Genomic DNA, 18,101 nt, shown 5'->3' on the forward strand with positions numbered 1-18,101 from the left:
CAAGTTCAAGCTGGAAAAAGAAGAGTGAAACCTGTCCATCACAGCAAAGTAAAATGTTTGAGAGGGTCCATAATGGACCAAGTGTTAATGTGTATATCTGCTGAGTGTGTATGTGTGTGTTTTCGCTGAGAAGTCTGCCTGTCTGCCCGCAGAGCAGCCCAGATTATGCATGAATCGGGCTGCTTATCAGCTGACCTTTAAATTGGAGCCGCAGAGCGACTGCAGGCCCAAGGGCTGACGCTCATACCTGATTGGCTGCTGCGCCTCAGACCTGCTGACAATAGAAATTAACAGAGCCAGGTGGGCATATCCGCAGGCAGCAGAAGTATGGCGTAGAGGGAGATAGGGGGGTGGGGGGGTGGGGACTGCATTAATATCAAAATATATTTCCACTATTTTCCGCAACTGTCTTTTCTTAAGCTTCAGGAGAGAAGGAAAAAGTCATTATGTGCTGTGAAGCATGCTAACGGTGGCGCAGGTAAGAACAGGCGAGCTCGGTATTACCTGGATTTCATCTCTCACTCACGCGCGCTATCTTTCCTTCCATCCCTCTTTCTTTTCTCTCTCCACTCCGCTCTGTATTTTAATGGCACAGGGGTCTTGGCAGGCTGTGATTGCTTGATAGATAGATATCTCCTGTTGGAGAGGGCTACATGGAAGAGGAGACGGGGGCTGAGGATGAGGTGTGTGTTCTGTCGTCCGCGGGGACAAGGAGCTCTGTGTGTCTGCGGAGGATGATGGATTACATGGGGGCCTCCGGTTTGTGTCAATGCGTGTGCATGTATGTGTGTGGGCATGGTCCCCTCCGCCGTGTCACTATGTACACAATGAAAGCATGGCAGTGAATTAATTCTCCACGAAGGCAGCTGGAAAAGGTCATTAAATAAAACAAATGTTTGTGAACGGGAATCCCCAGGAATTAACTTCAACACCATATACGCAACAGTGCAGCGGCCTGGCAGTGGATGAGAGCATAACGTTGTCTTGTGGACAAGAGCACAGGTGGCTCAGTAAGCTGGCATACGCTTGGCCTTCTGTCAGATTAAAAGGAGCTGAGAAAATGCTTTGGATTTAAATTGCCTCTGTGTGTTCATCATGGCTATTCATATGTGACAGATACATGTGCATGATCTCCACCCACAGTTGATGGAGTGTCCTTGATCTCCGTGTTCCTGACCGCCCCTGTCCGTCTGTCTGGGGGTGGGAGGGGTTATGAGGTCAGCCAGCTCTTCCTGTTTATTTCCATTCCAACGATCAGCATGGGCTGTAACTGATCTGCTGTATTCATAAAGACGTCCAACATGAGAGCCGTGTGTGTGTACATGCGTGTCATGTGATGAAGCAGGCCCACGGGGGGAAGATGGAGTGGCCAGCCACGGTGCTGTATCCGTCACCAACACAAAAACCTCACCAGTCGCCCAGGAACAGAAGACAGAGAGCCGCTATCACAACCTGTGTGTGTGTGTGTGTATACGTGTATGTGTGTGTGTGTGTGTGGAGTGTGTGTGTAGCAACACATGTGGGTGAGACCTTATCATAGCTGGCCACATTCCTAGCAGGAAGATAAAAGAGGCCAAATGAACCAGATCACTGCAGCCTGTGTGAGCAATACATGTGTGAGTGTGTGTGTGTGTGTGTGTGTGTGTGTGTGTGTGTGTGTGTGTGTGTGTGTGTGTGTGTGTGTGTGAGCGTTTGTCAGTGATGAATAGGAGTTTAAGGACCTACACCTTACAGATAAGCGGAGAAAATCATCAGGAAAACAACAACAATGCTACAATGAAGGCTCAAATATATATCATAGGAGCCCTGCAGGCAAACATCAACTGCAGTCAGACACAATGTAGAGCCCTGTAGAGCCTGAAGAAGTCACGAGAAATGAGTGTGTACTGGTCACTGGGTGGCCTGTGGCGGCCTTGTATTACCCTCATACAATGGTCTCATTCACATAGGCTGGTAAATAACACAACAAGCGAACAGAAATTATCAGCTTTCTGTCTTCCCGGTACCAATTCAATACATCAATTTATGATATCAGAAAATGAGTACAGATAAGCTGAGGCACCAGTGGCCTCTTTTCACTGATTAAGAAACTGTTTACATGTCTTTAATAAACAGAGGAGACAAAGTAGAGGTCGTTAACTGAAAAAAAGTTGACTGCCAACAAGAAAAATACAACTCAAGGAAGAAGAAGAAGAAGAAGAAGAAGAAGAAGAAGAAGAAGAAGAAGAAGAAGAATCTAGGAAGGATATCTAGGGAGACATAGAAAGCAGAAAACTGCATCTTCTTCTCTCTGATCGGAAAATCAAATGTTTGCACTGTCAGAACTTAAAGGTAGGGAAGGCCATTGTGGAGAAAGATGGTTGATTGTTGAGTCTCATTCCCAGGTCGTCAAATCTTTCTCCAAAATCCCCTTCCCTGCCTTTAATCGGAATAGGTGTTTCCATATCCCATTAAACGCACTAACTCTTCTCCCAAAAAGGCAAAAAAGTGAGCGCAAAAACTTTTTCGAAATTGCAAAATTGAGGAAGTTTTTTCAAATCCATCAACCTTATCTAATGCAAAAAGTTTGTTGTAAATGTGCATTCAAATAAATTGATGGGATCACAGCTATAGTAATATATACGGATGAATGTAACTGATAATGACAATGAAGTATAAAAAAATCTGTATTTAATGTGGGTCTACTGATCTACTAAATAAGGTCAGTAATCAGTATCGACACCTCTTCGATCCCTACACCAGACCACAGAATATTGTCCCCGTGTATTTTACTCTGCTGCCTTCCAAAACTACCACAAACTCTCTCTCCCTCTTCCTCAGACGGCGTACACTAGATGAGCTCCTTTCCTTCGAGCTCGGAAGAGGAATTTGCTGGATGAGGGAGCACATCTCTCCTTCATAAGGAACGTTGTTGCATTTCATTAGGGATAAGATTCATCACAGCAAGCAAACAAGAGAGCCGTGCAAATCGCATTGGACGAATTCCTACACTATCCTCAACATTGTCTCTCACACACACATAAACACAGCTCAGAATCGGCACAAAGCAAACAAAAGCTGAGAGAGCTGATTCAGGAGACAAAGGGGTACATCAAGGACGGTGATACTATGTGATTGCTCATTATTGTGCACTTCAAAATGACACATTACTGTGCCAGTGGTGAGAATGGCAGCCGGCTGCCTGGAGTTTAACAGGCATATTTTTTTCTCCTTGAACAACTGAGTCGTCCTTCTTCAGAGGCCCAGATCCCAGAGAGACTGAGCATGTGGGTTACCAGTGTGCTCTCCTGGTCAGAGGTCCAGTGCTGTGTCTGACTGAAAGGGTACCCTAGGGTCCATTTTGGAGATGTCTGTAGAGTTCGAGCTCTGACCCTGGAAAAACGGCACAGAAAAGGCCTGTGTACGGACCAATTTAACAGGTCACAACCCTGTCTCAGAGCGGGAGCGACACAGCGGGTGTGTGTGAACACAGCCTAGGGGATCTGTCCCATGATGAGATGCTGGTGATATCTCAGCAGTACCCGGACTCTACAGTAGTGGCTGTCAGCCTATTGATTCACAGCTCCAGTGACTGGGGAGACAGGGACCAGGAGTCCGTTTGTGGAGCCTCAGCCGGGACAGTGTGTAATTATATATATATATATATATATATATATATATATATATATATATATATATATATATATGTGTGTGTGTGTGTGTGTGTGTGTGTGTCTTGAGCATGTCATAGAAGTCAAGTAGAGCATTATGTGCCCGAGGCTGGCAGACCTAAACAACAGTGAATAGCGAGAGACCGAGAGAGAGAGCTGAAGTCAACAGCTGCATATGGGACACAACAGATCTATTCATGACAGATGCACATGCACACAAATGCAGACACACACACACACACACTGGTCACATACTGGACAGTGGCCTGGTTGTAGCTCAGGAGATGAGAGGGATGCCATGCAAGCTCTGTGAGTTACAGTGTGGGAGAGCCGAAGGGAGATGTTACCACACACTACTAGACAGTCCTCCTGTGTCTTCTAGTGTATTAAAGACAATGATGGTGACTGTCTGCTGGAGGCAGCACGCTGGCTCCGGTCGAGCGTGGGATGGAGCTGGAGGTGTATATAAGCGATTTTTTGATAATAGATGGACTTCAATGAAAGCTTTGATATTGATATAAACAAGCAGCATAAAACAGAAGAGAGACAGAGACAAAGCCACACAGGGGGAGAAAGAGTGTGAGAGAACAACAACCCTGAAATATTTGTGTATTAGAGAGAAAGAACACAGAGTTCTGGTTCACACAGTGTTTTGTCCCCAATAGAGAAGTGTTTATTCTCCGTGTTTGAAGTCGTATCTTTATGTGTTAGCACGGAGTGGGTGGTGCAGGACATGAATTGACAGCTTATCTAACGCTGAAGCTCCAGATGGAAAAGGGAGAAAAATAATACTAGGAAATATTCTGACTATCTATGAACTTCAGTGAGTTCTTACTTTAAATATACATGCTTGTGTACTTTACTTTGGAAAAACTTTCTCATCATCATCCTGCCTCAACTTTAAAAATTGAGAAACTCGACTGGTTGCCCATAATTTGCTGAACATTAAGCGCTGTCCTCGTTTAGCAGATTTGCTCCTGTGCTTTGGCAGCTGTGTGGACCCCTCTCCGGCCCAGACTGGTCTCTCTGGGAGAGGTCAATCACAGGGACGTCTGCCAGGTGAGAGGTTGGCTCAGGTTTAATCGATGCTCGCCAGAGGAGGAGAGACGCGCGGGGCGGGCAGGTAGACAGGCCGGTATGGTAACTACCATGCAGGGACTAAACTATTCCTGCAGGGGTTGTCCGGCCAACTGCTGAGCCTGCGCCGTGTCGGAGAAACTCACGCTTCAAACTGGTTGGGGGGATTGATTTGACAGCTAATTTACGGAGGAGATTTGCATACGGCCACACGCTAATAAGGCAGCTTTTCTCTTCCATCCTTTGTCTTTCTCCGCTATCTCTTTCGGCTGCCTCCTTCCTTTTTTTTTTTTAGATCTCAGCGAATAGTTACAGATAATGTAAGCGAATTAAAGAGACAAGAGATTCAAATTGGATATTGATTAAGAGTCCAAAGCCTGGTGTTTTCTCCTGTTAAAGCCTGTGTTTAAATGATTGATTCACAATGTCACTCTCCACATCCTGCCGACTGTGTGGCGAGCGGTGTTCGGGATTGGTCGTGCCTTCCGAGCCTTCAATGGGTCCACATCATGTCACACCATGCTAAGTGCTTTGACACAGCCACACAAAGAGCCCTGCCTATCTGATGCCAATCTCCCCAGGTCCTGGTGTCACGCAGGTAGAGGCTTTCAGGGAGAGCAAGGACAAAGTCTCCTCAGCAGACCCGGCACAATGCAGCCTGACTGACAGCAGAAAGGCCAAAATGGAGCTTCTATGTCAAGTGGATGTTTAAGTGGAGGGAGGAAAAGGAGAGTGGATTCAGGGACAGGCGCATACATTGGGTCCACAGAGAAAATAATAGGTAGAAAACTGAATGCTTTCTGCCTGGATGTGGCGCGACTCAAAGCCAAACAAAAAGAGCGTTTCCAAGAATTACCTGGTTTAACCTCACAACAGGCGACGCACTACACATGAATAGCTGCCACTGCCTTTTAGCAGCCTCGTAAACTTTTTCTGTTCTTCAGCACACCGTAGTAGCAGCACGAGCGCAGAAAATGATTTATAACACAAAGAGACGTGCTCACACAGTGACTGCTCCACAAAAGTGTGGAGACGCATCACGCCGACACACCAGCTGTCCACGAATTAACACTCGACCATTTGCGAAGCTGGAACTCACTTTTCTTGTCCTTGAACAGGTCGAAAATGTGGAGGATCTGTCTGAAGTAGGGCACAAGAGCCTCGCCGACTTTGTCTCCAGACTTCACCAGATGCTGCAGGACTTTCATGGTGGTGCACATCACCTGATGGTTCCTCGTGTTCAGGGCATCTGTAAAGGAGGACAAGGCAGAGGTCAGTCAGGACAAAAAGGGCTGCAAGGACAGCTTTTGGGATGTAAACTCGATTTACAGGTTGTTTGTTCAGCAGGTGGAGGCACATTAAATGTGGAGTGACAACTGCAACTATATGGTCCGTAAGAGTGGGCTTAGCAGACGTGCACGGCCAAAATACGCATAAAACGTAACCCCCACACACTCCCTTTCCCTTGAAAGCATTTCCTTTATAGTCGGGCTTTGATTTAGACTGGCTTGTCTGCAATCAGTGATTTCAAATGCACTAGGGAGGCAGACGTAAGTGAGAGCCAATCACTGGGCTATTTGGCCTACAGCTGCACTTAACTCCATCTCCCCCTGATAGAGAGAACAAAAGAGAATGATGGTGGACGAGATGGAGGGCTGGAGAGATCAAGAGAGACAAATACAGAGAGAGAGAGAGATGGAGGGAAGAGGAAAAAAGGAAAATGTCAGAAAGACGAATAAAGAGATGTGACAGGCAGAGGGCAAAGGGTTAGGAAATAACTGTGATTTGCAACTAAGACCGACATATTTTTCGAGTTCTTTGTGCTTGTTTTATTTGTGCTCTTTTAGTATTTTTTTCATCTGAGCTTCTGTAAGAGTGCTGGTAATTCCCTTTGTTCAGGCTGTCAGTTAAAAACATCATACCCCATTTTAGAAAAATAGACCTGAGCTGTCTCTCTTTATGAAACCGTAAGTTGTCATTTGATGCCTACTTAAAAAAAAGGAGAAAAAAAAGAGGATTGTAATGGCATAACAGAGCCTTTTTAGCCAGTAAGAACCTACAACAACAAAAATGAAAGGCGTGACAAAACAATATTTCAGGAGAATGAGTCAAAACAGAAAACAGAGCGGAGACAAAGAGCTTGTGGTTGATTGAGAGGAGGAGAAATGTGTTAGTAGGTGACTGAGAGAGGAAAAAAGTGAGTGACAGACAGAGAAAAGCTAGCACCAAAAGCTGAAAAGCTAAAAACGGATGGCCTGAAATATAAAAGACATCGGAAAATGACCCAATAAATCACTATTCAAACCTGATGTTTGGTCTTAAGGCGAACAAATCACTTCTGTCTCTCCATCCTTCAAATCTTCTTCGTCTCTCATTCTCTCCCGACACGTTGCAAGAGGGGCGGTCACATTAACTCTCACAGAACAAATGGCCGCCAACAAGATGGGGAAAAACTAAAATGATGAAATGTGTTTACACTTCAGTCACGCTGATGAAGACAAAGCTTGTTGCCAGAAGTGCAATAAAGTGTTTTACAAGCCACTAGGAGGCCATGCTACTGATTTGGTTAAGCGGCTGTTAAACATAAATTCGCAGAAATGCACATGACTTCAACTGCTGTGCAACGGTCCATCTTTCATCCGTCTTCCTCTGTCACTGCAAGTCATGCTACTGGGGATTCACCAATCCAGCCGTTTTTCTCCTGATACAGTTTCCAGAGCCTCAGCTTGGGTTTACTCCAGTAAACCCAAGCTACTACTATACTAACAGTCCTTCTGTTATAAAATCAGTATTTCTTATTCCATGTGAGAAAATAGAATGGAGATATGGAAATACTCAAGTGCAGTACAAGTACTTAAGCACAGAATTTGAGTAAAAGTACTTAGTGACTGCCTGTTCAATATTGATCCACAGCCTTGGATTGTTGCAGCCCTACATTTATTCATTGATATTGTTAATTTAACAGGGGGACAATAAGTCAAACATTCATTGCACCTGATACAGCTAAAAGCTCATTTCCATCTGCAGTCCCTCGGCGTAGACTGCCAGTTATGTGCAGGTTAACAATTTAAATGATAACAGTCAGATGTGGTCAATAAAACATTACACTTTGAAAACAGAGATGTCAAAATATATATCAATATATTAATCAGTAGTATAATTTCCCACTAGTGTACCGTCAGTACAAGAATACATCAGACATATTGTACCAAAGCTGTAGATACAGTGTTCACAATGAATAACTTTGCTATTAAAGAGAGAATATCTTTATCGCTGGGAATAATAAAGCTACTCTTATATAAATCCTAGCAAATTTCTAGCAAATAAATCAATAGAACCGATAGGAAATATTGCAAAGTACCAAACTGATGAGCAGTATTGGTAAGTGTTGTGATTTCAATGACATCCTGACAATAGCCTTCCCTCGCAGCGCTCTGGAACTGACTGAGAGAGAAAAGAGCAGCAACCCTAAAATATCGTGTATGACAGTTAGAGCACTCAGAAAGAGCATCTGCATCACCAGCAGCCTGTGTTAAAACAGCTCATATGCAAATACAAAGCTGTCACGGGCGTACACACTCACGCGTGAGAGTCACACTATCGATACACACACAATAACACGGGCATGCGCACAAACACGCACATTGAAAGCAATGAGACAAAATGTCAGCCTCAGTCATGAGCACAGGCAGCTCTGAGCGCGGCGGCAGCGAAATATGAATGAAGTTACACAACGCGGAGGAGTCACATCAACAACAAGAGGCTGAAACATTTTACACCCTCATCACACTGCATTAGTGCAATTTTGTGCATGCATGTGAGAAAATGATCAGCTTAACCAGATCCACGGTTTTGTGTCCATTGACGAGCTCGCAAAGGAACATCTTTGTCTTTGCCAGTGTGTGTGTGTGTGTGGGTGTGTAAGGCCTGTACAGACGACAAGCGGTGGTGACGATGCTGAATGAGCAAATCTATTGTGCTTTATGCCATCTCTCCATCTCTGCCTTAGTGTCTCCCCAGATAGACAAGCGCAGAGATATCTGCCATCACCGAGATAAGGTGGAATGTGGAATGACAGGAATTTCAAACCTACATAACAAACAATGAAATTCTAATTACCAGCCAGCGCAAACAATTTCCCCTGCTGTGACATTTGGACCGCGGGACTGTTCAATTATTCATCGGCACTCTCGCCTTGCTCAAAAAAAAAAAAAAAAAAGAGAAAGGAAAAAAAATTAAAAGAGCGGAGGAGAAGGAGGCGGCCGAGGGCCTGATGTATTAATGCTGGTATAAAAACCTGTGTTGGGACAAATCTGAATAAAGTAATAATCTATTCATTCTCGGGCCTGTTTCATATTCAGTATTAAAATAAAACAATGGTGACCTTGTCTTGCGTTTCCTGTGAAATGTCAAAGGTAGTGTGACACGTTGGATTGTTTAGCGGTGAATTGTTCTCGCTTATTGCATAAATACACTTTTCAGATCAGAAGATGTTCCCGTGCAGAGGCGTGACTGAGGATCTTCTTATCACGAAAGTCTCATTTTGGCTCAAAGCTGAGCAAATGTTATGCCAATCAACTGAGGCTCAATGGAGGCATGGCTCTGAATCCTCCTCCCTATTTAAGCATGCCAGAAAAACCCAAACCACAGCAATTTAGTAACATTTTATTATCCCCTCTTAAGTCTCCATGTACATGTTTAGCTGAGCGGGACCTTTTGTGCCGCTTTTAGTTTTTCCTATGTCACATTCTTTCTGCAAATGCATCTTTTTGGTTATGTTAAATGTGGTAATTTCCAAAAATATATTCAAGGAAAAAAACACCTTCTAAAATTCATCAAAACCTCAAAAACTATAAACATGTCTTTTATTTTGTTGTTTGTTTCCTTTTTTCACCGAGAAGGAAGTCTCTCTAACATGACATGAAGGGCACAGGGTTTACAGTGGGAAAGGGTTCAGTATTAAAGTCACAGAGGACAGGGCCTCTGAGTATAATGTCAGCCAGAGCCTCCTTCATTGTGTATTCTCATTGGGTGACCTGCAGTCATCATCAAAATTCACCAGGGCCTGACGTGACTCAGTCGCTCTGCAGATAAGAGCCTGCCAGCCACATTGAAGATGTATTAACGTCAGAGGAGAAAAATATATATCTTGCCGTTTTAGACTGCAGACGGCTTTTTACTTTCTTCCTCTTTCCACCATCCCTTCTTCTTCCCTGCTCCATAGAAAAGTAATTAATCTGCAACAGAGACACGGACTGGCGGCTTCGCCTTGTGGACGGCGAAACAGGCCTGATTTTTAATAAACCAAGAAGTTAATAAGGAGCAGGCCATTTAAAATTCCATTATCAGTGCAAAGTGTGTATTTTCATGAGGAGCATAGACATCACCTTTGGTCTGGCCTCCCGAAGGCAAATGGCTCAAACTGCTGAGGGGTTTGAATTTATAAACTACTGTCTAAGTTAGCAAGTGGCCCGGTCACTTTATGTATAATATCAAGTTGTGTGTGAAGTGGGTGCTACTTGATGAAGGGCAAATTGGACATCGGGCCATCCAAATATTTAAACAATCTGGGAAAAGATGCTGGCGAATCATGCACTGAATTGGATACAGTATGGCATCAAAATGATCAAATTTAAAATGTATTCAATGGATTTAAAGGGAAAGTTCAACCCAAAAATCAATGATACATATCATTCTTATCCATCTAGATTGTTTCGGTGCGATTAGCAGAGATTTGAAGCTACGACTTCCTTTCCGTATCACTGCACAGAGTGAAGTGTGCAAAAGGCTAGCCAAGAAAGCTAACGAGTGGATGGAAGCTTCTTTCTGCGCGGTGATGCAGACAGAAAACAGTTCCTTCCTTGAAAACGCTCTCAACAAGGTCGGTGGATTGTCTTGAGTAACCGAGTCATGATTTCCTGAAAAAGACATTGCTGTTGAACTTTTCAAATTTATTTTTTTTTGGCCCTTTGAGCACCACAAACCGAGAGCCATCTACTTCCATTACATTCGAATCAAGGCAGACCTTTAAAACTCAAGGGAACTCACACCAAAACAATCTAGATGGATAAATATGACTACAGGAGAGGAAAGATATGTATTTTGATTTGGGGGTGAACTGTCGCTTCAACTTTACAAAATCATTACTTTTCCCATTATCTAGAAAACAAAGTGGACGAGTAAATAGTATTGTAGTAAAAATAAATAACACAAAAGTAGCTGCCACACAATGTGGGACGGGTAAGCTCTTACACTGTGTGCTCAGTGCGCTGTTGTTTCACACTTCGTGCCAGGGTCAGTCTGTCACCGTGTCTCTGTGTCTCCAACAGCCCTGCCTATTGTTGGCCGTTACGCCCCTCTGCCTCCACAGACGTCCAACACCCACACACAAACAGGGAACACACTTCACATACACGTACACACCACCAGCCAACTGCCCATGACATGAACACTATCCCAGGCTCACTGGGCGCCACTTAAAGGCTCCCACTTTGAAACTGACACTCCGCTTTGGCAGCGGCGCCAAACAAAGGACTGTGTGTGTGTGTGTTTGCGCGTGTGCGTGCGTGTGTGTGTGTGTGTATGTGAGACTGTGTCTATGCATGTGTGTTGAAATTTTCCAGCAAAAGCCACACTCTGCATTCCTCCAACTCCTCTGTACCTCTATCCTCGCCACTCAAGAAACCATTCGTGTCCACTTCACTGTAAATTCTGATGTCTATTTTTGAAGTCATGGACCACTCCGCCCCGAGACATGACCTTTCCGCCCACCTCCATCTGCCAACTTCTGTGTGTGTGTGTGAGAGGGTGTGTGTGTGTGTGCGGTTGTGTGTGGAAACATGTCAGCATGAGAAAAGGTAAAGGAGGCACAACACCTTGACACAGTTAAATGCAGCGTGTCACCACATTGCACATGGCAGATTATCAGGCACGCTTTTAGAGCCGGCTTCTTCCGGCAAATGCAAAAACAAGGACGCTTCGCCCTGAGGGTTAATGTAATAATAGGAACAGTATGACTGCGAAACCAAATTAGGACTTGTCACAGGACTGGTTGTATGGTAATGTTAGAATCTGTTGTAGCGCAAGTGCGTCAAGACAGGTGAGTCTATTCCTGGTAAAGTATGTTGTTCTATTTTAGTTGCACTTCGACGCTGCCGCGAGTGGTTTGACAGTGCAATTGTGTAATTATTCAAAAATATGTGAATACATTTAGGATATAGATTGTGCTGCATTTTTCATATCGATTTAATCATTTAATACTGATAATACTGTTATTTTTATGTATTTTCAAGGTGTTCAAGAATATGCTTTGTGATACTTCACGTGTTAAGTTCACTTAATTTCCCGCCAACTCTACAAGACCTTGTGTTTAATCTGTGCCCACAACCCATATGTGTTATTATCTTATGACATATTTAAGACTACAGCTAGTCACACTACAAGGAACTGGGATTTCTAGACTTTGGATGTGTCTGAGATCAGCAAACAGCAACCAAAATGTAATGACGCTGTCATCGAAATAGTAAATAATGAAAAAATGAAATATTTATGAAGGCTGAAGTGAATCTCTAAATGAGGTTACTTGGAAGTCAATCACTCATAAAATAATAATAATATTCAGTATAGAAAGGTTTGTAAAACGTATGCAAATGAATTAGATAGTAGAGCTATTTTGCTGGGAATTTAATTGAATAGTTGCTGTATTTTAATTGTAGAAAATTGCTGTGATAATGGTCCTGTGTGACACACAAAAGTAACACCAAATTACATATAATTTAAATGCAAAACTGTCATTCAGGGGACTGGAGGTAATCACATCTTCCCATCAATTGCAGGGGGAGCAGAGTGAAGGTGGAATGACATCAACACGCACAGGGTCGGGAAAGGTGTGTGTGATCTCTAAAGCATGAGAGTAAAGGCCGTCCAGACTTACTCCTGATGGGAACAATGAGCTGAGGAATGACGGGAAGGATCTTGTCGCCTCCGTGGTCCAGCAAGTCCTGGGCTCCCTGACGGGCAAGGAACGCGTACGGATGAGCCGTCTCCGATAAGCCGTCAAAGAACAGAGGCAGGTAGTGGTTGTAGTCCAGTGTCTCAATATCCACCTGAGGATAGACATTTACATTTACATTAGAGGCATTATCAACCGCTTTTTTAAGACAGAGAGGCCGACAAAGTCAGAAGAGGACTCCCTGTCCTTTGCTCAAAGGCATTTGTTGGAACATGTGACTGTTCGTGGAGACATTAGCTAGCAGCAGGGATAAACCTTTTGTTTACTGGGCCCTCTTTCTCCTTACCTACCAAATCACCGCCTGTACCTGTGCATACAAACGTACAAAAGTGCACGCGGTGAGAGATTTAGAAGATGAAAATTCCACGTGTTCATGAGGAAATTGGTTATTGCCTTAAAGCTCCATTTCATTCTCTGCCCTTTCTCTTTGTTTGTCCTTGGCTTTGCGCAATATCTGGGGCTAAAGCTCCCTCTGGCAGCCATTTATAACCCTTGCATTAAACACATACATACACAACCCTCACACACACACACACAATAGTGGGGGACAGCTGTTCAGGAGATCATGACACAGCGGCATGTGGCATCTTGTGGGCTGACATGTTAACACCTGTTTACACCATTTATGGGACAGACAGAAAGGCGCACGCACAGTCGAGGCGGTTGATGAAGACATTCGTCCGGCTGCAGGTCACAGGCAGGCTTTGATGTTATTGGAGTGTGTGAGTTAAAGCGAAGTCTTTCATGTGTGTGAAGCCATCAGAGTAAAGCCACTCAGGCTAGCTGGGCTTGAATGAACAGCTGACCCGTAGGAGGCTGTCCTTTAGCCCTTGTGTGTGTTCTGAAAATCATGTTAAATGCTACAGTACACGTTAGCTGTGCATTATCCGTGCGTACTAGATCTAGTTACTGAGCGTGTATTTATAACAGAGGTATCAGCTGTGGCACTGCATCCCAATGGCACCATTGTTGAGCAAGGGGTTAGAGGTCGAATGGGTGATTCTGTTTTTCATGTAATGAAAGGTAATCCCTTTGGTGCAGAGGCAAATAGCCCCCAGCAGCCAGCAGTCCTTGAGGACAGCTGAAGCCATACGGAGACACTCACTCACTGTCCACACACCATGTACATATACATACACACACACACACACACACACCCTGCTGGGTCACTCTGGTCTGTGCTGAATGTCACCCAGGCAGTGACGCTCGGTGCTTTCAAGTCCCCAGCCCTCGCTCAGCCGCCGGTCAGAGCCGAGACTTCAAAGCAGGGCAGACCCCCCCCTCCGATCCTGCTGCCAATCCTCCCTGACACACATCTCCCCCACCGGGTAAACACAGAGACAGAGAGGAGGAGAAAGGAAAAAGATGGAGTGATGGCAAGATGGCGACAGAAACAGAGAACTCACACTGTTAGCGGAGAGAGACAAGGCTGATTGCTTAGAGGCAATTTGCCAGCCAACCTTGACCTTTCCCTGAGCCTGGTCAAGATCATCATTGTGAGTCAGGCAGGCTGGAGAACAAAAGCAAACATGAGCCCACAGATGAGGGGGTGAGGGAACGGAGGGGTGAGGAAGAGAGGGGAGATGACACTAACGCACAGCAGTGCTTGCTAGCCGGTGGCAGTCGATGACACACACAGACACATCATGACACACACTGCTTTTTTGAATTTCTTTGGCCACAACAATATAATATATCTACCGACAATCGCAGATGATCTTAATCAACTAGCCCTGACTCAACAAGGCACGTCTCTTTTAGTCGCGGGTGCAACATGTTTTTGTTCCCATCCTCTACGCAGATTCATATCCCACTGGAAGCATTTTTTAAGCGGAGCTACATGCCTGCCTGATATTATTGATTTGCTTTGATTGTGTTTAGTTCCTTTTCCTTGATTGTTGTGTTTCTACCATTGGTGAGTAGGCTACATAGTGAAATGGTTGCTCTTTTTTGTCTGTTTTAAGTGTGTTTAAGGTTTAAGGATTGTTATGCCATTCCTGTGTCTGACTTACTGCCTAATTCGACTGTGCAGTGTACAGGTGGCTTCTGTCCACTCTCGTCAAAAATAGACTTGGCGCAATTCCTCCTCTTCCAGGATGCTTCTGAAACAATCTGCGGCTTGCCTTGCAGAACCACAAGCATTGTGTTGAATGGCTGCAGCCACATCGTACCCAGAAATTGACTAATATAACATTTTTAACTCGACCTCTCTTACACTGGAAATCAATTAGTGTCCAGGATTGCAATCATGTAAATATTTAATGGCATATGACGTATTAAATGCCGGAAAGATCGCCTTCATTAGAAATATTATTAGTATGTTGGTTTATTGTTTCGGGAAACATGTGAAAATGCTGCTCTTTTAATACCAAACATAAATAAGAAGATTAAGTGGAATTAAAACTTAGAGTGAAAGACTAAGTTAAAACTGCAGGTTAAGAAATTGAAAACAGAAGAGCAAACGCATCATTCTTTATGGTGAAGTGTTCTGGTGCGCTGGGGGCACTCACACGATTACGTGATCCATTGTGTCTGTGGGTGTATATTGTGTTTTTGTGGTTCTCTCTCTCAAATTACTGTAGGCAGATGTTTGATTTAAAAGCTGTTTAATGACTTTGGTTGCTGGTGCACTGATGTGACACATATTATATAAAACAAGGGAAAACTTAGAGAGATTAGATTATAAAAGCTGTATTTCGAAGTCTACTGATAAAAGCACACAGTCGTATTTAACACTGTCAGGAAATGATCAGGTCTCGTATTTAGGCAGAGGCACGATCTCACCTACCCTGTTGCTGAGAACCTGAGACGTTGTGGGAATAATTACCTGGGAGCATTAACGTGGTGTTTTTGTGAGGATGCCTCTGAACTCTGTGATGCTCTTAATCAGAATCACATAAACAAGCACTTTGGGACTGGCTGAAGATTCCAGTTAGCAGTGAAGGAGTGTGGACAAGCAGTAAACACCTTCACACACTCATGCTCCAACGTAGCGCACACATACACACACACACTCCCTGGGAATCTTAATCAGCGGCTGCGCCGAGCGGTAACTCTTGCATCCTTTATCGATTGTCCACCCAGGTTTGTTTGTCTTTCGGTGCCTATGGGAATCCCCCTGGAGTCCAGGGAGTCAATGAGAGTAGAGCACAGAAAGACTATCAGCCAAGTAGCAGCAATTAGCCCTGGGACACAGACCTGCATGTCTCCTCTGGTCAGCGCTGCAACAGCAGACAGACAGCAACAGAGGCAGACAAGGCTGGGAGCGAGCCTGAGGAGAGCCTCTGCTCATTAAACAACAGTATCAGAGGCCCCTGACAGGCACAGGAGAGCAGCAGGAATGAAAACAGCAGGTTGCCACTTTAAATACACAATAGCTGGACGTGATTGTGTGTAGGGGTGTGTGTGAATACATGCGTAGGTGGATGGATGAGTGTGTATAGGTGTGTGTATGAACGCTCACATGTGACTCCATGTAGAGCCTGTGTGTGCTCAGATGTGCTAAGCTATTGGGCCAGTTTGCCGAGGTGGTGTGAGTCCTTTATGTTAAAATAGGCTGAGGGCAAAATCACACACAGGCTATACAGCAGGATAAGATACAGTGTGAAAGCGAAAAGAAGGAGTGAACATGTGTGTGTTTATGTGTGTGTTTTCAGTCTGCTCCTGACAGCTCCTAATTGGGCTTTATCAAATGTGAACTCTCCCCATTATATAAAACCACACTTGGCTGTTAGCTTGTGGGTTGTGGTAACTAGCAGAGTGACATTGTGTGCGTTCGGATGTCATTTAGAGGCTGCACAATATCGGAAAAAACTCAGATTGTGATATTTTGGCCAGAGAACTGGAATAGCTCCATTTGGAATGATGATTAATCATTGGAGAATAATTGGGGTGATTTTGTAGGGGACGCCATTTAATCAAACGACCAAAGTAGACTCTGCTTTGTTTGATAAAGTGATCAAGAATGATTGTGATTAGTGGCTCGCTGTGCATGCAGAGCCTGCATGTCACTCACAAGCAACAAATCCCCATGTATCCAAAAACCCCAGACTATGTAATTTAGTAGACAAGACAGACTTCTCTTGTACATTATTGATGGAAATAAGCGTTTATCTGACATCAGTGGTCAAGTTTGGAAAGTGACTGTGACACGTTTTGCTGCTCTGATTGGTTGTAGGTCCACTGTAAATTCATCCAGGGCAAAGGCACCAGGCTAACGAAACTGAACTGAGACAGGTCTATCCTCAGTTTTATCCTCCTTCATGGTTGAAGAACAACCGTCCAATACAGGTCCATACCCTTGGGCAACTCTGCATTCGACAGACACTTATATCCCCAAACAACACCGCCAAATCGGTCTTGAATTGATACTACGCCCACCTAATTCCATTTTAGTCGGAGGTATGTCACATTACAGGATCTATCTAGCAAACCTAACCTTTGCTGTCTTGCTAATAGCAGGTCTCATAGAACACGAGAAAAAACAGGCAGGGTTGCCAGCTTTTTGACAATGATGCTATTTTAATTGACGATAGCATAATGGTTTGACCTGGATTCTGTTAACACAAGTACAGGTTTCTGTATTTAGATGAGCTGGCAGATGAGCTGCTGTCAATTCAGCTTTGAGAGGAGAACAGTCTCCCCATTGGTGCCACTCTCTCTATGAGTCATCCATTACACAGTCACTATGGCGAAACAAACATCCATTAGTTCTGCTAAATATGTACCTAGGAAGACCAAAAAGGAATGCAGTATTCATGTATGCTAGCACGTAGACAGTGCAGCATGTATCTGAAAGATTTTTTACACTCTTAATGCTATGGGGACGCAGGAGGCAGGCATGAAGCAACAAACGCTAAAAAATAACAAAAAATACCACAACAAAATTCCCATCAGTCATCGGTGTGATTTTCACTTCATGGAGCAACTAAGCACGCTGCTGCTCTGAGAAACCATGTTTCTAAAATCCCCATCTGCTGTGTGATAGAGGAATAATGAAGACTTGACACTGCACTGTGATTTTCTTTTTTGTTGTTGAATCTCTCCAGCCGCAGGGCATGGCGGCGTTCTTGTTTCTGACAGTCTTGTTTGTTGTCTTTGACACATAAACTGACTTCCTGTGATTTAAGGATCAATTACATAAAAGAAAATGCTGCAGTCTAACGATGTGTTAATTATCCTACTCCTACAATGAAGGTAGAGGAAGCACTCCATGAGCCAAATTCAATAAGCAGGAGCTCAATTCACACTGAAGCCGACATTGACTGTGCGGATAACAATATCCCACTTATTAAGATCTCATACTGTTTGCCCCACCATTAAATGAGTCTTTTGGATGCAAAACCTGCCCAACTCTATCCATC

The 18,101-nt window shown here is 44.1% G+C and overlaps 1 protein-coding gene across 3 annotated transcripts in view; it reads right to left on the reverse strand.

Annotated features, from left to right (window-relative positions):
* The window catches only part of pacrg (PARK2 co-regulated), a 130,384-nt gene that overhangs the window by 50,938 nt on the left and 61,345 nt on the right, over positions 1-18,101 (reverse strand). For all 3 annotated transcript variants that reach the window (XM_084381816.1, XM_084381817.1, XM_084381818.1), the window contains 2 exons: positions 12,661-12,832; positions 5,827-5,976 (listed from right to left, as the gene is read on the reverse strand). In XM_084381816.1, coding sequence (XP_084237942.1) covers positions 5,827-5,976; positions 12,661-12,832 — 322 coding nt within the window. The remainder of the gene's footprint in view (positions 1-5,826; positions 5,977-12,660; positions 12,833-18,101) is intronic.

The sequence above is a fragment of the Pagrus pagrus genome (assembly GCF_965226575.1).
Source record: "Pagrus pagrus genome assembly, chromosome: 18".
NCBI lineage: Eukaryota > Metazoa > Chordata > Actinopteri > Spariformes > Sparidae > Pagrus > Pagrus pagrus.